The 20,138-nt window shown below is 53.2% G+C and overlaps 1 protein-coding gene across 4 annotated transcripts; it reads right to left on the reverse strand.

Moving 5' to 3' along the window:
* Window positions 1-406: 406 nt before the first annotated feature.
* On the reverse strand, window positions 407-8,854 carry LOC135576380 (uncharacterized). 4 transcript variants are annotated; one of them, XM_065041214.1, is made up of 6 exons: window positions 8,442-8,854; window positions 5,133-5,778; window positions 3,878-4,001; window positions 3,037-3,114; window positions 2,605-2,900; window positions 407-2,031 (listed from the first exon to the last, which is right to left on the reverse strand). In XM_065041214.1, the coding sequence occupies exons 3-6, from the start codon at window positions 3,946-3,948 to the stop codon at window positions 1,769-1,771; spliced, it is 708 nt and encodes a 235-aa protein (XP_064897286.1). In that variant the 5' UTR covers window positions 3,949-4,001; window positions 5,133-5,778; window positions 8,442-8,854; the 3' UTR covers window positions 407-1,768. The 4 variants fall into 4 exon arrangements, 2 of the variants coding, with proteins under 2 accessions (XP_064897286.1, XP_064897285.1); XM_065041213.1 differs by having other exon boundaries at window positions 3,830-4,001; XR_010468089.1 differs by having other exon boundaries at window positions 407-2,900; window positions 3,820-4,001; window positions 5,133-5,661; window positions 8,442-8,842.
* Window positions 8,855-20,138: the final 11,284 nt, after the last annotated feature.

Below are 20,138 nucleotides of genomic sequence, written 5' to 3' on the forward strand. Positions count from 1 at the left end.
GATACAGTGTCAGGGCGATTATTTGCCAAACCCACTAAACATGCTAATCAGCATAATACGATTGAGGCGCTAGAACAACTCAACCATCACTATGGACCTCCCCATCAAATACAGAGTGACCAAGGGACATGCTTTAGTGGACGTAATTCACAAGACTGGGCTCAAGGGTTAGGGATAGACTGGTTGTTCCACATTGCATATCATCCCCAGGCCAATGGTTTAATTGAAAGGATGAACGGGATGTTGAAGGAACAACTGAAGAAACTAACCAGTACTAAAACTTTGCAACATTGGAGCCCACATCTGACTAAAGCAGTTTCTTTGCTGAACAGTCGGAATATCCATAATCAAACACCCTGTGATCGCATCGCAACACCCCCAGTGCAAAACATGGTGCAGACTGAAATCCTTCCAGATGGCATTTCTTCCAAAATACTAACTACAGGGGAAATGGAATTATTCACCCCGATGGATTGCGAAGTGGGACTGTGACCTATTAATCTGGATGTGAAAGTCCACATAATAATTCCTGAGAATGGTGTATGGTTGTGTCCTCTGACTTCTCCTCTTATGTTGCATCCTTTGCTAATATCGGACTCTCGAGTTCTTGTATTTCAGGTATCTTCAATGACTACTTGTGCTTTGTCTAGAGGAGACAGCATTGGAACGGTGTTACTTGTGTGGCAGACCCAACGTCATGTTGAAGTTCAATCTGAGAAAGCACAGGCCATGGCTTTCCAGTCTGTGTGGGTAATTACCCCACACCAGGTTGTCAAGCCTGGAGTAATACTAGCTGAAGGAGCTGGAGCAACAGTGTATGTATTACTGGAAGGAGAAGATGCCCCTGTTTTCCTCACTTATCAGAGATTCTCGTCATGGCTTGTAACCCTATGTAACAAGTATAATATGCAGGACACACCTCCACAAGACTAACAGCTGCAGATCTCTTACTGTCATTTAGTAACGCAATAGCTCTGCTACAGATATGTATTATGCCAAGGAGTTTTGTTTGGGTTGTTTTTTTCACACTAATGTTTCTCATTGTTCTTTAGCCTTGGGTAGGTAGTGGCTGAAGATGCTGCCCTGATTTTTTAAGGCAAGTGCTGCTTCAAGACAGCTAATGAACTAGTCAGAATGGAAGATAACACCTAAATACTTGTGGGACTGACACATCAAATGAAGCAATCCACTGACAGTGCCTGGCCGAAAGACTCATCTCATTCCTTGAGAAGATAGACGGGATGCCAGATGCAACCTATCATTGCACACATATATTTGTTCCTTTTCTCTCTTTATATATGTATATGTGTTTGTTGGGTATCTCTGTAAATTGTTCTGTTCTGAACTTTACACGCCCAAGTGAACACCTCTGGCTATTCTGGCCCCAGCAGAGATGGTCCCTTGGGCAACAGGGTGGAATGCATGGGAATTGCAGAAGATTGGGCGAGGAGGAGAAAGGTAAACACGCTCAAGTGACCCGCAGCTGGGGTATAAAGAAAGCACATACATCACATTAATTGTTCTACTGACCTTGTGTGCTTGACAAGTAGAACCTCTGTGTGAGATAACACAGGCCTGAGGGAAACCCTACGGTACCTTATCATGTCTGAGATTCCTGCTTTGTTTTGAGAAAGAGCAGAGCACAGCAAGAGGCTGCATCTGCTCTAAGCCTTTAAACACAGACGAGCGCAGCCGGCCTAACGATCTTCCAGCAGGGCTAAACTTATCAGCGCCTGCATCCCCGCTGGTGTCACCTCTGCCTGGGAGCTTAGGTGTGGCTTTGGAGATCCCCCAGTAGAGAGGTAACTAAAATAAAACTTGCTCTTTGCAATTGCATTCGTGGCCTCCGGCTCTTCTTGTGACGTGCCTGTGCTTGTCCACACAAGTGGCTTCTCTCTGAGCCAATGGGACGAGCAGATTTGTACACAAAATAGGCACAACTGGGGATGGACCAGAGGAGCTTGATGGAGTTCCTGTTTCTATAAACCTGCTGTTGAGGATCCAGGGAAAAAGTTGGGGCCACGGGAGCAGCTGGAAAAAAAATGAAAAAAAACAAAAACTACACAACAAACCAACATAATGCAACACAGAATACAAAAAACTGGCTGTGCATTGACACCAGGACCTGTGCACAAAGCCAGTGTCATGACTCAGCCTAGAAAATCAGCTTACTCTTTTTCTGATTACTATTGAGGCAAATAGGGAGCCTTGAATGACAAAACAGGGTGTGGGGGTCATTTGCGTCTCTGTCTAAGGGCAGAGAAAAAACAGCCCCTGGATCTCAGAGCTCAGCGTAGCTTCCACAGTTTCTTTCCATTCACTGAAGTGCAGAAAATAAGTATTTTCACATGCCCAAAGTAAGAAGGCAAGTAATATACCCCAAACCCTGCTGGAAGTTTTCCTGGAGCTGACACAGCCGTCAGGCCAACAAATTCCTGCTTTCGCAGAGCAATCCAGGAGCACAAAAGCTTGTGAGAGGCCAGAGCAGCTCCATGTGTCCACTGGTGACCCAAGGACAAGGCCATCAGCCAAGATGACGCTCTCCAGGGAGGCACGTGGTATCAGCTCCAATTGCAGCTGAGTCGTAAGACAAGACCAGCCTACCCTGAACCTCAACGGTGAGAGGAAAGCTCCGCTTGGAAGGGATTTCCTGTCCAGAGTCCTCCATGAAGTACATGTATGAGCACTCGCCAGCAGACACTTTTGTAGCTGTGAGCTGCAGCCGGGCAGTCGGGAGAGGGTACAGTGATCGCAGGTCGATTTGCTCCCCAGTTTGATTGAAGAACCAAAATCTGCCAATTTTCCTCATCGTCTTGGCCATGCACAGAAAAGTGAGATGTTCCCCTTCATAACAGAAATGGTAACTGGGGTCTGTGGAGAGTGCAGGGGGTAAAAGGGGTCTGGTGAAGAAAAAAAAAAGGATTTGGAGGTTGGGAGGAAACTTTGCATAAGGAGAAGTGAGACACCCGTTTTCCCCGTGTTTTAGAAACCCCAGCCAACTAGAAAGCATCTAGGGAGGGGTCGAGCTGCACTTACCCACAGAGGACACAGCCAACGGCAGCAGCTGGAGGAAAGCCAGGAGAGATCGGCGTCGAGACAACGAGTGCAAGGAGGCTGCAAAAGGGAGAGAAAAGAAATCACTGATGCGGCCACTGCCCAATGGAGTCCTGTCCCTCGTGACCACCGTTCCAGGGGGCAGCCCCCCCACAACGTCACAGATTAACACAGGTCGTGGTTCCTCTTTGTGCCACCGCGGCACGGAAAGCCAAGATGGATCATGAAGAAAAATTAAAAACAATTTCACAAGACAGTGAGGCCACACCGGGAAAAAAAAAATCTAGAAACCTGAACTTATCTTTCAGTTACATGTGACACGTGTTGCATGAGATCATTTCTCCTGTCAGAAATGATTTGCTGATCGCCAAGCGATTGATTGATATCGGCAGTGGGAAACGGTATGTTGAAACTTAAAGAAATGAGGCTGTAGGAGAAAGGAAACTTTGGGGTTTCTGGCCAGCTTGAGGTGGGCTGTTGCTGGGATTGGAGATGTGAGGGGCTGGGGAGCTGTGGTGGGGCAGCCTTGGCTGGCAGACCAGCTCCATGCACCCGTCAGCAGGATGGGAATGAAGAATATGATGAGCAAAAGTAAGAAAACTCATGGGCTAAGATAAAAAAAAAAGTGAGATAAGTAATTGAAAGAGGAAGAGAGAAAAAAATGGAAGACGTGATACAAAGACTCATGGGCTCCCACAAGCACAGGGAGATCCAGCAGACCCTGAGCGATGGCTGCCCTCCAGCCCCCCTTCCCTGCCTTTTTACTGATAAGCACCATGTTAGTGGCATGGAATATCTCCTGGGACAGACGGGGGTCCAGTACCAGTACAGTTTGAGGGTGGACCCACTGGAAAGCAGCTCTGCGGAGAAGGACTTGGGAGTTCTGGTTGACATCAGGTTGGCCACAAGTCACCAATGTGTCCTTGTGGCCAAGAGGCCAAGGGTACCTGGGGGATATTAAGAAGAGTGTGAGCAGCAGGTCGAGAGAGGTGCATCCTCCCGCTCTGCTCCGCCCTGGTGAAGCCGCATCTGGAGTTCTGGGTCCAGTTCTGGACTCCCCAGTTTAAGAAGGACAAGGAATTACTGGAGGGAGTCCAGTGGAGGGACACAAAGATGCTGAGGGGTCTGGAGCATCTTTCTAATCAGGAGAGACTGAGAGAGCTGGGGCTGTTCAGCTGGAGAAGAGAAGCTGAGAGGGATCTGCTCAATGGATCAATATCTCAGGGTGGGTGTCAGAGGATGGACCAGACTCTGTTCAGTGGTGCCCAACGCCAGGGTGAGGGGCAATGGCCACAGACTGAAACACAGGAGGTTCCATCTGAACATGAGGAGAAACTTCTTTGCTGGGAGGTGCCAGAGCCTGGCCCAGGCTGCCCAGAGCGGGTGTGGAGTCTCCTTCTCTGAGACATTCAAACCCACCTGGACCCACCTGTGTGATCTGCTCTGGTGACCGTGTGTTAGCAGAGCGGTTGGACTGGATGACCTCCAGAGGTCCCTTCATCCCAAACCAGAATGGGGTTCTGTGAGAAGAGAAGCCTCCAGGGAGACCTTATTGTGTCACATGTTGGGCACGTCTCCAGGAGCACCATGGCAACGAGTTTTCAGCCCAATTGGTCCTGTCCTGAGAATTTAGATTTGCAGTTGACAGGACAGAACTAATTCCATCAGCTCAGCCAAGAAATAGATGAATTTTACAAATATACAGAATTCTATATGAATATATAGAATATGTGAATATGAATATTAATTACATGAATTATGTAGTTATGTAATTATGCAATTATTATAAATTAATGAATATTAATCACATTAATTAAATGAATATTAATTACATATGGAGGAGAGGAGGAGACGGAAAGGGAGATGGAGAGAGGATGATGAAGACAGGAGGGAAGAGGGGATCAAAAAACAGAAAGGAGAGAGGAAGAAAGAAGAGATGACAGCAGCAAAAGAGAGACTTGAGAGGGGTATAAGGCAAAAGAAGGGGAAATTATGAAAGAAAGGAAAAGAAGAGGGGAAGAAATGAGAAAAAAGATAGCTGTATGGGAGGAGCAGCAAGGGGAGGATGAGACACTCACCCAGAAGCATCACGAGGCTGTGACCATCACGGCACATGACCCAGGGGCTTCTCAGGGCTCCGTGGCGGCCTGTCCAGGAGAGCAGCGAGCTGCCTGCTGGCCTTGTCCTGCCCGGTGTTTCTGAACCACCTTCTCCAGCCATCTGACACGAGCTGGGCAATCAGTGGGGCAGGAAGGGCTGATAATGAAGGAGAAGCCGCTGACCACAGCTGGGAGGAAGCTCGGGGGAAGCTGCACACTGGATGTGGCATCTTGGGGCTGTCATGTTTTCGGGATCTTTTCCTTTCCACATGCCCTAGATCACCTCTTTGCCCCAGGAACCATTGTCCACCTTGCGCTGGGGGACATCGGTGGCTGTTCTCTCTTCTCCCTCAGGCACCTTCCTCACAACGAGTGATGAAGAGGATCAGCAGTAGCGCGGTCCTTGATTCTTGTCCCCATTTCCCACGGGATCCAACCTTCCCTTTCCGTTTTCCCACGGCTCCCATCAGGTCCGTGACCAATCCAGAGGTGTCGATAGTCTGGTGACCTGCAGCAAAACGGCCGGGAAGGGACGTCAGCTAATGAGTCGCATGAAGATGGTTTCCACGGCTTCCTCTTGCACCAGAACTGGGACGGCATCAGTGTTTGGAGTTACTTTTGCTTTCTCGGAGAGAATACAGATAACGAGATGTCGACATTAACACCTCGTGAATACATTGAGCTTTCTGTATCGCTTTATTCAGTATGACTGTAGATAAGGGCAGCAGCGAACAGTCACTGAAGCTTAAAGAACGTTTTTAAAACAAGTACCAAGGCCTCATATTTGTTCGGAAGCTTTTATTTTCAGGGAATAATACTGTTTAAGGGTCACTTTGGAAAGATTTAGAAGTTGCAGAGGACTCAAGGGCCCATCTCAAGATGCACCAACATCCAGTTAAAACATTTGTTTTGGAACGAAAAAAATAAATTGTTTCTTTCTCCCTTCTTCCCTCAAACAGAGCAGAGGCCACAAGTGAGGCCCCTGTTGAGCAAAGACATGATCCACGTAATCCTGAGACTTTTGAGCAGGGCCTGTTGCGACGTGACAAGGTGTCGAGGGTTAAGATTGCGGGGTGACAATAAAACCCTGGCAGATGTATTGTTAACCCCCTCTCCCCCCCCACTTCCCCCTTTGTGCCCCTCCCTCTCCCCCCTTCCCACTCAGGACAGGCGATCGGGAGGGAAAGAAGGACAGAGAGAAGAGAGTTGGAAAAATTAACAATGTTTTACTAATGCTGCTAATAAGAATAGAGAAAATAATACAAAATATACAAAACCAATCTTGAAAGTCTCAGCAACTGCAGGGCAGGCACCCAAAGTCCTGGACTGGACTCTGCAGCCAACTGGAGCTGGATTCAGTCTGTCATTGGCCTCAGTTCACAAGCCAACACCCAAAGTCCTGGACTGGACTCTGCAGCCAATCAGAGCTGGATTCAGTCTGTCACTGGCCTCAGTTCGCAGGGACGACTAGCAAGGTCCTCTCCTAATGTCGGCCATAAGCAGAAGGGAAAAAGCAAAGGAAAAAGGGCCGAGATCCTCGTGATCTCCCACTTTTATATGAAGTATTCACGTGAATGGAATGTTATACACAGTTGGTCAGTTTCTTGGTCACTTGTTTCTCGTCGCCCCTCTTGCGAGATGTCCATCCGTGCTTATCAATAAGTTTGCATTCCATTGCCAGGTTTACCAAAACATGTGTCTGGTTCTCCAGGAAAACGCAGTTAATATGAAGGCTTTAGCTGACAGGCAAATTCACTGAAAGAGAAACTTGTTTTTAACAAAACCAGGACACAAGGGGTGATGGTTTTCAGCTACAGGAGGGGAGATTCAGGTGGGACATGAGGAAGAAACTTCAAACCATTTTTGGTTCATTGCTTTAGGCCCTGCTGAACGGAACCTCTGAGAAGGAGCTGGGGCTGAGCTCGGCCTTGTAAAACAGAGGGAAAGGGAATGTTTCACTTCTCCTCTCACAAAGTTCCCTCCCAGCCTCCAAATTCTTTTTTCCCCCAGAGAAACCCCAGGATCTCAGGGACTTCCCCAGGGATCCCAGAAACCACTGAGACCCCCCCAGCCCCACAGGGACACTCACAAGAACCCCTGGGATGCCCCCCAAACCCAGGGTCCCCCCCAATAACCCCTTTCTTCCCTCCAGCCCCCCAGGGACCTCACAACCCACCCAGGACCCCCAAGGGGCAGCTGCATGTGTGTGGGGGGGCTCTGACACCCCAAAAGTTATGGGGCACATGGGGTGATGTGGACCCCCCTGTGGTGTTTTGGGGGGTTCCCAAGTTGCCGTCCCCCCCACTTTAGAGTTTTTGTACAAATTGCCTCTATATTTGTACCTGGGGGAAAAAGTGGCCCCTCCCCAGTGCTGCTTCCCCAAACCTGGGGGAGCCCGGGCGGGTCCTCTGGGTCCCCCCGCTGGCACGGGGGGGAAATGAAAGGATTTTGCACAGAAATATTAATTATTGGTGGGAACAAACTGAGTTGAGGCCTAAATCAAGAGATTTAGTCATGTGATCAGAGTGATATTGGCTATTCAACTGTTTAATCACAGAATTTTTAAATTACAGAATGACAGGATTTTTAATTACAGAAAATATTTCACTGTTTAATTATAGATTTTTAATGTGGAGAGGGACCAATGCAGTGGGTTTGAAGCCCAAGGCTCTACAGATCACCGCTACCTCTGATGGACATCTAATCCCAAGAAATTTAATTGGAAATTAATTTAATTTGAAACGTTCTTCATCAAACTGTTTAGGTCACTTTTGAGATACAAAAAGTTTTTAAAGCAAAACATTAATCCCAGTAAATTTACCACAACATTCCCTTCCATGAAACAAAAATTCAATAAAAACTTCAATAAAACTTCAAAATTTTTTGGTTTTTATTTAACATTCAGACGTCATGTTTAATTTTACACGGTTAATTAATACACTGGAGACCTTGGTGCGGGGGGGTTGGGTGGAGTGTGTGTCAAGGGGACATTGGGGGGTACATTTGGGGCTGTTTTGGGGTAAAAAAGGGGGACTGGGGTTCAGGGGGATTTGGGGGAGTCGCGGGGGGCGGGGAGCGATCGGGATGTGCGGGGGTCCCTGGAGGAGTATTCGCTGGGGGCAGGCCGGTCAGCAGCGCCTCCCCCCGCCAAAGAGACCCAGGGCCCCCAAACCTGGTCCCTCCTGCCGGCTGCACCCCAACCCCCCTACAGCTCCCCTGCACCCCCAGACCCGCCCCGTGACCCCCACAACCCTCCGGAACAACCAAACCCGCCCCCCCGCCGCTCACCCGGGACGGAACCGGCGGCGATCGCGGTCCCGGCGCGTTGCTGAGGAGGATTCTCAACCGCGGAACTGCGCGGGGGGGATCAACGGGACGCACCCCCCCTGCTGCCCGAGGGCAACACGGCGACCGCCCGGCACCGGCCGGCGGGGCCGCACCCCCGGGCCCCCGCCCCGCCCCGCGCAGCCGCTGCAGCCGCAGGAACCGCCCGTGGCAGCGGCGCTCCGGCAGCGGCGGCGGAACGAACCGCCATGGCCGGTCCGCCGCTCCCGGGGCCGGCTGCGTGGCCACTCCCCCGGCACCGCCATTGGCCGCACAGCCGGCGTGTCACCGTCCGTCAGGACCCGTCCCGAGCCGCGATTGGCCTGGAGGCGGCCTCTGATGCCCATTGGCTGTGCCCCTTAGGGCGGGAATCCCCCCCAACCCACACTCGCCGCGCACGCGCAGTGTATGCAGCCACGGCTCCGCGCCTGCGCAGTGCAGCCACCCCCTCCCAGCCCCAAGATGGCCGCGGCGGCGGCGGCCGCGCTTTCCCGCGGCGCCGTCGCCCTCTGCGGCCTCTCGCTGCTGCGGCTGCAGCGGGGGCGGCGGCTGCGAGAGGCCGCACGGCGCCTCCGGAGCTCCCGGCACCGCCGGGCGCAGGCGCGGAGCCGCCGCCTCTTCGTTTCGCTGTGGCTGAGGGAGCGCTTGGGCGCAGCCCGGGCCCCGGCGGCGGCCCCGGGGCGGGAGCGGCGGCTGTGGAGCAAGGCGCGGAGCTCGGCCTTCTGGGAGACGGTGCGGGCCAAGGCGTTCAGCCGCGGGGAGTGGCGGGAGAACTTCCGCCTGGGCCCGGCCACCTTCGACTTCCTGGCGGGGCGGCTGCGCGCGGCCATCGAGCGGCGCGACACGTGCATGCGGCGCGCGGTGCCGGCCGAGGTGCGCCTGGCGCTCACGCTCTGGCGCTTGGGCGCCTGCACCGAGTACCGGGCGGTGGAGCAGCAGTTCGGCGTCTCCCGCTCCACCGTCTGCAAGATCCTGCGGGACGTCTGCGAGGCCGTCGTGGCCAACCTGGCCCCGGCCTTCGCCGCCCCGCCGGCCGCCGCGGGCGGGTTTGCGCTGCCGCAGCTGGCAGGGGTGCTGGCGCGGCTGCGCGTCCCCATCCGCGCTCCCGCCGAGGACGCCGCCAGCTACAGCGCGGGGCGCGGCTGGCACGCCGTGGAGCTGCAGGCCGCCGTCGACGCCCGCGGCTGCTTCTGGGACGTCGAGGTGATGCCGCCGGGTGTCAGCCTCCGGCGCTCGGCGCTGTACCGGCGGGCACAGCGGGGTGGGCTCTGCCCCGCGCCCCCCGCGCAGCTGGGGGCAGTGACAGTCCCCGCGTACCTGCTGGGCCGCCCCGGCGACCCGCTGCTGCCCTGGCTGCTGCGGCCGTTCGGCGGGGCGGAGGCGCGGGGGCGGCGGGGGCGGCGGCGGTTCAACGCGGGGGCGGCGGCGGCGCGGGCGGCCGCCGCGGGGGCGGTGGGGCGGCTGCGGGGCCGCTGGCGGTGCCTGCAAAAGCGCAACGACACGGACCTGGGGTTCCTGCCCACGCTGCTGGTGGCCTGCGTGCTGCTGCACAACGTGTGCCAGGCCCGTGGGGAGCCCTGTCCCCGCCACTGGCTGAGCCCCGCGGCGGAGGATGGGGACGGCGAGCGGCAGGGGGACGTGGAGGGGCAGGATGAGGGGGAGGGGGAGGAAGATGAAGATGAAGAGGAGGGGGCGGCTGCACGGCGCATCCGGGAGGCACTGGCTGCTGCCCTGCAGGGCTGAGGGGGGACCCAGGCATCCGGACCAACATTGGAGGGACCCAGAAGTCCCGGACCCACATCTGGGGGGACTCAGGAGTCCACGACCCACAGATTGGAGGGACCCAGGTGTCCAGGAAGGGTGTTGGGTCATGGCAATAAAGTTGTTTTTGGAAAGGAACTCTGAAAACACCTGGTTTCACCTGAAAACTGGGGGGTGGGGTGATCACACCTGGACCCTGCACCCCTCACTTGGGGCCTGTGACCCCCACGTTGGTCCTGGCCCCACAGTGGAGCGTTCCCTCCCATCTTGCCCCAAAATTGGGGCTTCTTACTTTTCCTAAAGTCACTTTTATTTTTTTATTTCAATAAATCAACATTATAAAAGGAGACTGGGGGGAAGGGCAGCCCCAGATGCTGGGGTCACTGTCCCATGGCCCCTCATATGTTGTCACGCATCACCCCACAACTGCCAGAAACTGCCCCATGTTGCCCCAGGGGCACCAGAATTGCCTCCAAACAACACGGCGGCCCCTGGGGCACCAGAATCACCTCAGGGCTCAAAACGGCAGCCAGAGGGACACAAACACCTCACACCGCTGCAGCTTCTCTTCGTTTCTGGAGCTGCTCCTGAAGCCGCGACAGCTCATCCTGCTGTGCAGGTGTCAACTGGACAAGAGCTCTGGCTTTCCTAAAACCAGCCCTATTTCTGAATTCGTCTTTCTTTCCTCCCTTACGTCCACACCTCTCGGATGCTTCCTCTTCCCTGCGGAGCTTCCTCGGGAGTTTCCTGTTTCTCGAGCTTCCCTCCTGACAGCTCTGCTTCTTCTCATGGCTGTTGCTGAGCACAGAAACCAGCAACTTTTAGGTCTTTCCAGCCCATTCACACCATGACTCTGTCCAACAGTGAAATTTCAGTCTGGGCTCTTCTTGCTCCTTGTTGGATGATTCACTGACCTTGAACGGGCCTTTGGTTTGTTAAACTGCCAATATTGCTTCTAGTCCATCACCTTGAAGGTTCTGTTCAGTGCAAATAAATCCTTTTCTTCCCAGCAAAGAGCAGAACAGGCCCCGTTGTGCAGATGTTTGTGATGTCTTCGCCTTGGCCTTGAAGTAATTTATTTACTCCCCAGTTGACTCCGTTCTTCACAGCAAAGTGTGAACCAGACCTGATCACACAGGTGCTCAGTGCAGTCTGGAGCTGTTTTGGTGAATACCAGCAGAATTTTACAGCTTCAGATTTCAGCAAATTCAGCTCCCTAAGTACCATGAAGCAAAGACGATATTAAAAATCACACAACCTTGTCATTCTGGGTGATTCGTTCTATCTAGGAGGCCTTTAGTTAAGCTAAGTGATTGATGTGAGACTTAAATTGGGCTCGTCCACTGATCTGTGAGCAGTAAAACCATGGCTGTACGGGCAGCTTGCTCAGCAGAGAGCTCACAGCAGCTCCCCAGGCTGCTGTATTGATGGAACAAAGTGGCTGTTTTGTAGCGCAGTGGCAGACGATGGGAAAGGTCTGCACGAGGCTCCGTGCACCCACATCTTGTCACAGTTCGGTGTGTTATTTGCTTCCTCGGGGTTTCCCAGCGGCAGTTCTGGGCTCAGCTGCTGCTCTGGCCTTTCCCTCCTCTGGAGCCTGCACCAAACTGCTGCTGGTATGGCTGGGGGGTCGATGCCTCTGCCAGCTCCCCTACTCGAAGCCACAGGACAAGACCCAAATTTGCCTGTCTGCAGCTCAGAACCTGCGCTCATCCCATCTCCCTCCCTGCGGGCTGTTAGAAACCACGTTCCTCACCCCATGAACGTCCCCGTTCATCTGGCTCATCTGCTGCGGGTGCGGGCAGGCGGCAGCCGTGTCGCCCCAGCAGAGCCCGCAGGGTGTCCCCGCCCTGCTCAGCCGTGGGGAACCCCAGTCTGATGTCAGAGCCACCACTGCAATGTCAGAGTTGGCCAGCGTGGCCTTCCCGCCCGGGGAAGGAGCCCCAGCTGCCATTTGGCTGTTGCCCTGGGCAGGCAGCTCCTGCTGCGGGTGCTGTTGGGCTGCTCGAGCTGTTGGTGCCTGGACAGGCCAAGTGCTGCGCTGAGCGGGGAGCCCGCCCTTGCCAGCCATGGCCAGGAGAAGGGCACCCCAAAGATGCCAAGAGGCCTCCAGAGGCTCCTTGGAGATCAAGGCCAACCAAGAGCAGGCAGGGGAGGCAGCGGGGCCAAGCTGCTGCCAGACGAGTGGGTAGGAAGTTGGCTGCTCACACCCGGGTTGGGGTGGGAGCTGGGATGCAGTGAGACATGGCCTGTGGGGTGGGGAGCAGCATGGGGAAGCTGACAGAGGCTTCTGGAGAGAGAAACAGAGCTGGGGAAGTGGCTGGAGCACAAGTGTGATGGGAGCAGCTGATGGACCTGGGGGGTTCATCTGGAGAACAGGAGCTGAGGGGAGACCTTCTGATCTCTGAACTGCCTGAAAGGAGCTTGGAGCCAGGGGGGTCGGACTCTGCTCCCCAGGAACAGGCACCAGGAGCAGAGGAAACGGCCTCAAGTTGCGCCAGGGGAGGTTGAGGTTGAATCTGGGGAACAATTTCTTCCCCAAAGGGCTGTGGGGCATTGGAACAGGCTGCCCAGGACAGTGCTGGAGTCACCAGCCCTGGAGGGGTTGAACAGACACACCGATGAGGTTCTCAGGACATGGGATAGTGACGGTGTTGGGATAGCGGATGGACTCGATCTTGAGGGCCTCTTCCAAGCAAAATGGTTCTGTGATTCTATGAAGAAGACTCTACGGCTTGCGAATCCCCCTGTCTGCAGGGAGGGCTCTGGGCTGGACGGCTGGCTCACTGTCCTGGCCAAAAGCCAGTGTGCAGCAGGGGCTTGTGGGGAGGCCAGGACACAAGCAGCCCAGCCGTGCTCCCGGCGCTGCTCTCCAAAGCGGCAATGAGGACAGGTGTGGGACAGGATTTGGCTGGCCTCAACAAAACTCCCAGCACTTATCAGCTGGTAAAAGGAGACGTGTTGGAACTTGTTGGTCACAGGCCATGGGAAGGATAAAGGCAAGAACCTTACATAGAAGGAATAGAGAGTGCTGACTCTATGTTTAGACGAGGATCACGAGTTAGTAAGGTTGTAGAACAATCGTTCTGTAAAAGAGGAACTACTGTTCTTGCACAAGGAACACTGCTTGAGTTAAGGTAGTAACTGTTTAAGAAAATGTCTTAGCATTAGCCAATCTGTGAATGTCTAGTGTACAGTGTAGACCAATCAGCCTGTAGCACAGTATCAGGAACACCAATCAGCTCGAAACACGTTGCTGAGGAAAAGTATAAATGTATGTGAAGTACACTAATAAAGCCGACATTTTGTTTGCATCAAACTGCATCCCATCCCTCAATCGCGGCAGACAGGCCTAAAAAATGAAGAGCTGGCAGCGGCCTCACAAATCATGTCTGAGCACTGAGTCCTCCTCTTGCAGTCATCTGCCCTCCCTTCCTTCCAGGTGCCGCCGTCGACACGCGGAGAACTGCCCAGACCTATAGCTGCGAAGGGAATTGGATCTGCTGGGCTTTACGGCTGCTTCATGCGTTCAACCCTCCTGAGGCTGTTCTGCAGGTATGGCAGCAGAAATCCTCAGTGCTGGTTTCCTTCCTTCCTGAGAACTTGGGGACTGAGCTCAGGAGCATTTCCCAGCTGCAGCAGACTCCACAGACACCCCGGTGCCTGCGCTGCAAGCCCCGGGGGCAGTTGTGTTGGCCCCAGCGCTCTCTCACGCTTCATTTCTCTGCTGTTCTGGTTGCAGCTGGGTGTTTCCCCAGGGAACTGCTGGCCTTTCCAAGGATGTCAGGGCCAGGTGGTCATCCGGTTGCCAGCATGAGTCCATCTGAGCACCGTCACCGTGCAGCACGTCTCCAAGGAAGCCTCTCCCTCTGGGTCCATCATCAGCGCCCCCAGAGATGTTGTCATCTTTGTAAGTCTCTGCTGGGCACTTCTGCCTGGGATCTGGCCCTGGGGCAAAGCCGTGACAGCGACTTTGTGCATCCTCGGAGGTTTGTTCCCCGCTTTCTCCTGAGCCCGGCCGTGCCCTGGCATGATACTTCAAGGGCTCCAGAGGTTTCCTCCCTCTCAAGACTTATTCTGGCCAAAGCACCTCAGGGTTCTTCACCAAAACTCCAAGCAGAGGCTGAGCTCCAGCCCAACCAGCGCCAGACGAGTGCTGGAGTCCGAGGAGAGGCTGGGAACAGGACGGGGCTGATCCAGCACGTATGTCCTCTCAGTGGACGTCGTCCAGTCTCTTCTTGAACACTGTCAGGCTTGGGGCCATGACACCTCCCTGGGGAGCCTGTTCCAGTGTCCAGCAGCTCTGGGTGAAGAACCTTTTCCTCATGTCCAACTGACCCTCCCCTGGGACATCGTCCTCCCATTCCCTCGGGTTCTTTCATTGGTCACCAGAGAAAAGAGCTCAGCCCTGCCCCTTCAGCTCCCCTGCTGAGGAACCTGCAGCCCCATGAGCTCTGCCCTCAGTCTCCTCTTCTCCAGGCTGAACAAACCCAGGGACTTCAGCTGCTCCTGATAGAGCTTCCCCTCCAAACCCTTCACTAACTTCGTAGCCTCCTCTGGACACTCTGCAGTAGCTTTATATCCTTTTCTCCTGTGTCCTCAGCCCTGCACACAGTGAATGCCCCCGGTGAGGCCGCCCCAGCGCAGAGCAGAGCGGGACAATCTCATCCCTGCCCGGCTGGCCGTGCTGTGCTGGATGCACCAGGACACAGGTCCCTCTTGGCTGCCGGACACACTGGTGGCTCATGTTCAACTTGCTGTTGACCAGAACCACCAGGTCCCTCTCTGCAGAGCTGCTCTCCAGCACCTCGTCCCCCAATCTGTCTGTACAGCCAGGGTTGCCATGTCCCAAGTGCAAAATCCAGCACTTGCTCTTGTTGAACTTCATGTGGTTGGTGATTGCCCAGTTCTCAAATTTGTCCAGATCCTGGGATAAAAGTCGAGGCTGGTCTATACCTTCTGAGCTGTAGGCTGAGCTATTACACCAGTATAGACTGGCCACATACATGCTGTGGGTAGAGTTCCTTTTTGCTAAATCTTATTTCTTTACCATATCCTGGGACAGGTAAGCAGGGGTGGCAGTGCAGTCTGAGGCACTGGGCTCAGCCTAGAATTACAAGAAGCCCGCCCTGACTGATGCAGTAAGAAGGGAAACAGAAAAGGAGCTCGGCAAAGGCAGCCATTAAAGTAGCAGATGAAAGCCGGTCACTGCCACACACGAGGTGGGAAGAGGTGGGCTGGAGAGCCAGAGGGCTCTGCTGTCAGCGCTGGCAACAGGTCAGCAGCAGCTCCTCTGCAGAGCAGGTAACGTGCATTGGAGTCTTTCCAAAGGCCTTTGAAACTGCTGTGAACTGGGGCCCTGTGACAGTGTGGTGAGGCCATCAGCCTTGCAGCTCTGCAGCAGTTCAGAGTCACTGAAACACTCCTGGTGGCAAATGCTGTTTGTGGGCTTCATTTTGGGTCTTTTTTAGTCATTTTGTTGAGGTACAATTATTTATTTGGAATCAGGTGACGGCACTGGCGCTCATCTTCTCTTTCTGGAGCACATCCTGATATCCTTTGTCATCCAGAGCTTTGCCCTCTGTTCCTGAGAGGAGCGCTGGCCGCAATGGGGAATGACTCTGGTGAGTAGCAGTGTCACCAGCAGCCTCAGGCTTTGTGAATCCCCAAAGGCAATAGATGTGGCTGGTGCTCCATCCCTGAATGCTGATGTGCTGATGGCCTGGAGGGAATTCTGGGGCATTTCTTGAGAGCAGCCAGACTTACCAAGGTGTTCTCAATTAGACACAGCGAAATGTGTTTTGTCACTCCCTACCACTATGTACGGAGTTTGAAAGGCGTTGTTCGCAGCAAGATCTGATGTCAGTAGGGTTACTTTCTGTGCCAGGTACTTGCTTTTTCAAGTTACAGTCAGGAAAAGGGAAAACTTGACCTGGTAATGCAATTCATGGCTCTAGAGGGAAAGAAAGCACAGAAACCAGTGGGGGTTTGTTGGACTTTCAGCCAAGCAGGGAGCAGGGGAACATGCTGTTTTCCAAAACGGTTTCTTGAGCAGCAAATTTCAATGGCCGTGTTAGGCTTGCTGCAATGTTTCTGTGCCGGAGGTTTGACCTGGTTGTCCTGGGTGCTCCTGTAGAGAACTCGACTTTTAAAACGTGCTTTCCTGAAGCAGTGTCATCACATCTCTCTTCCAATGTGGTTTCTTGGCAGTCGTTGCTGAGGGAATGGCTCCGCCGCAGAGGATCCTCTTTCCCCCAGAGAAGATTTGCATGGCCTGGCAGCACAGCCAGAGAGCTGGAGCGGGACTGCACAACCTGGGCAACACGTGCTTCCTCAACTCTGTCCTGCAGTGCTTGACCTACACCCCCCCTCTGGCCAACCACCTGCTCTCTGGGGAGCACAGCCGGGCCTATCAGTACTTTTGGGAACATTTCCTTGTACACCTGTTGGGCATTGCCCAGAATCTGGAGCTGATTTAGGAGAAAAGCAGCCCTTCCTTGTACAGGGCTGTTCTTTGAACATGCAAGCGTAGAAGCCGCTTGTTGTATCTGGATGTGTTCATCTTCAGAAAGACACTTCATTCTGTCTCACTCCACATTCCTGCAAATTAAACTCCTTCGCTTATTGCACAGAAAACTTTCATCAGTTCTGCATCCCTCTGAAGAACGTTTTCTGTGCACTAAAATGTCCTGTGCTTGTTGGGACACTGGCACCTTGGGACAAGAGGAGTGGACACCCTTCATAGAACTTCAAGATCTCCATTAGCTTTCCCATCACTGTGGATATTTTGCTGACCTGTGGAGCTTCCCTCTCTCCCTCTTCAGGCAGCCAGGAAGGCTTCTGCGTGATGTGCAGAATGGAAGCGCGTGTTAACGAGGTCCTGCATTCCTCAGCCAGTGCCATCGAGCCTTGAGCGGTTGCCAGAGTCCTCACCCATAAGCCATTTCAGGTACTTTGCAGTGACCACGAGATGGTGGAGTTCAGCATCTTGGGTGGCAGGAACAGAATAGCAAGTAGAATTGCAACCCTGGACTTTAGCAGGGCTAACTTTGGCCTTTTCAAGCAATTGCTGGGGGAAATCCCATGGGCAAGACTGCTTGAAGGAAAAGGGGCCCAAGATAGCTGGATTGCATTCAGAGACTGCTTCTTCCACGCTCAGGATCAGAGCATCCCCACACGAAGGAAGTCAAGGAAGGGAGCCAGGAGGCCTGCGTGGTTGAATAGGGATCTGTTGGGTATGCTCAAGCAGAAAAGGAGAGTTTACAGGTTGTGGAAGCAGGGGCTGGCCACTTGGGAAGAATATAAGGCTGCTGTTAGAGGATGTAGGAAGGCAGCTAGGATAGCCAAGGCCTCCTTAGAATTACAGCTGGCGAGAGGGGTCAAGGACAGCAAAAAGAACTTTTACAAATACATAGCTGATAAAACTAATACCAGAGGCAATGTAGGCCCACTAATGAACGGGGTGGGTGCCCTGGTGGCAGAAGATACAGAGAAGGCAGAATTACTGAATGCATTCTTTGTCTCTGTCTACTCTGCCGGAGGCTGTCCTGGGGAGGCCTGTACCCCTGAGATCCCAGATGAAGCCAGGTCAATGGAGGAGTTTGCTTTAGTTGATGAGGACTGGGTTAGGGAGCAATTAAATAGTCTGGACATCCATAAATCCATGGGTCCAGATGGGATGCATCCACGGGTGCTGAGGGAGCTGGCTGAAGTCATTGCTGGACCGCTCTCCATCATCTTTGCCAAGTCTTGGGAAACAGGAGAGGTGCCAGAGGATTGGAGGAAAGCAAATGTCACTCCGGTCTTCAAAAAGGGCAAGAAGGAGGACCCGGGTAATTATAGACCGGTCAGCCTCACCTCTGTCCCTGGGAAAGTAATGGAACAGCTAATCCTTGGTGCCATCTCAAGGCATATCAAGGATAAGAGGGTTATTAGGGGCAGTCAGCATGGCTTTACCAAGGGTAAGTCATTCTTGACCAACCTCATAGCCTTTTATGAGAATGTAACAAGGTGGATGGATGATGGCAGAGCGGTGGATGTGGTCTACCTTGACTTCAGTAAAGCCTTTGACACAGTCTCCCACAGCATCCTCACAGCTAAGTTGAGGAGGTGTGGTCTAGACAATAGACTAGTGAGGTGGGTTGCAAACTGGCTTAAGGAGAGAAGCCAGAGAGTGGTAGTCAGTGGTGCGGAGTCTAGTTGGAGGCCAGTATCTAGTGGAGTGCCTCAGGGGTCAGTGCTGGGGCCAATATTATTCAATATATTCATTAACAATTTAGACGAGGGAATAGAGTGTACTATCAGCAAGTTTGCTGATGACACTAAGCTGGGAGGTGTGTCTGACACACCAGAAGGCTGTGCTGCCATCCAGCGGGACCTGGACAGGCTGGAGAGTTGGGTGGGGAATAACCTGATGAAATTTAACAAGGGAAAGTGTAGAGTCCTGCATCTGGGCAGGAACAACCCCAGGTTCCAGTATAGGTTGGGAAATTACATATTAGAGAGCAGTGTAGGGGAAAGGGACCTGGGGGTCCTGGTGGACAACAGGATGACCATGAGCCAGCACTGTGCCCTTGTGGCCAGGAAGGCCAATGGCATCCTGGGGTGTATTAGAAGGGGGATGGCTAGTAGATCGAGAGAGGTTCTCCTTCCCCTCTACTCCGCCGTGGTGAGACCACATCTGGAATATTGTGTCCAGTTCTGGGCCCCTCAGTTCAAGAAGGACAGGGAACTGCTGGAGAGGGTCCAGCGTAGGGCAACGAAGATGCTGAAGGGAGTGGAGCATCTCCCTTATGAAGAAAGGCTGAGGGAGCTGGGGCTCTTTAGTTTGGAGAAGAGGAGACTAAGGGGGGACCTCATTAATGTTTATAAATATCTAAAGGGTGAGTGCCATGAGGATGGAGCCAGGCTCTTCTCGGTGGCAAACAATGATAGGACAAGGGGTAATGGGATCAAGCTGGAACACAAGAGGTTCCGCTTAAATTTGAGAAAAAACTTCTTCTCAGTGAGGGTGACAGAGCACTGGAACAGGCTGCCCAGGGAGGTTGTGGAGTCTCCTTCTCTGGAGACATTCAAAACCCACCTGGACATGTTTCTGTGCGACCTCACCTGGGCGTTCCTGCTCCAGCAGGGGGATTGGACTAGATGATCTTTTGAGGTCCCTTCCAATCCCAAACATACTGTGATACTGTGATACTGTGATATGTTTTTTGCCATTCCTGTAGGAGAGAACTAGTAACTTCTTCTTTCTTAGAAATTTCCAGCATGGCAGGCAGGAGGATGCCCATGAGTTCTTTGCACTGTGGATGCCATGCAGAGATCTTGTCTGAGTGGAAACAGCAAGTAAGCACAAGTAAATTGTCTTTCCAGCCTTTCGGAGCCCTTTGGACTCCTTGATGTATTCCCATCAAGGAAAATTATGCCCAGGGCTTTCAAAGCCAGACTCTTGGAGGAGATAATTCTCTGCCTTCCCATTTGTTTCCAGTGCAGTGGGTGTGAAGAGCGTAACCCGCCAGATTTACTTCTAGTTGGAGCTTGGTCTTACTCACCGCATCCCTGAACACTCTAACAGCCTGCTTGTATTCCTCCCAGGTGGTCTGTCCTTTTTTCCACATTACATAAACCTCCTTCCTCCACCTGAGTTTTGACAGGAGCTTCTTACTCACCTTTACTGGCCTCTTACTCCTATACTTGATTTCTTCCTTATAGGGATGCATTGGTGTTGCACTTGGAGGAAGTGATGTTTGAATATTAGCCAGCTCTCTTGGACCCTCCTACCTTCTGGAGCCCTGTCCCATGGGATTCTTCCAAGGAGGACCTTGAAGAGGCCAAATTTCACCCTGCTGAAGTCTATGGTTTTAGTCCTACTTCTTGTCCTGCTTCTTCCACACAGGATCTTGG

The sequence above is a fragment of the Columba livia genome, chromosome 25 (assembly GCF_036013475.1).
Source record: "Columba livia isolate bColLiv1 breed racing homer chromosome 25, bColLiv1.pat.W.v2, whole genome shotgun sequence".
NCBI classification, from domain to species: domain Eukaryota; kingdom Metazoa; phylum Chordata; class Aves; order Columbiformes; family Columbidae; genus Columba; species Columba livia.

What these genes read in the sequence shown, in the direction of transcription:
- LOC135576380 (XM_065041213.1), bottom strand. Translation starts at nt 3,948, where the DNA reads ATGTCAACCAGAACTCCCAAGTCCTTCTCCGCAGAGCTGCTTTCCAGT. An exon ending in GTTGGCTGTGTCCTCTGTGG is followed by an intron (nt 2,901 to 3,036) that starts GTAAGTGCAGCT and finishes TTTCTTCACCAG; the next exon opens with ACCCCTTTTACCCCCTGCAC. An exon ending in TCTCACCGTTGAGGTTCAGG is followed by an intron (nt 2,032 to 2,604) that starts GTAGGCTGGTCT and finishes TTTTTTTTCCAG; the next exon opens with CTGCTCCCGTGGCCCCAACT.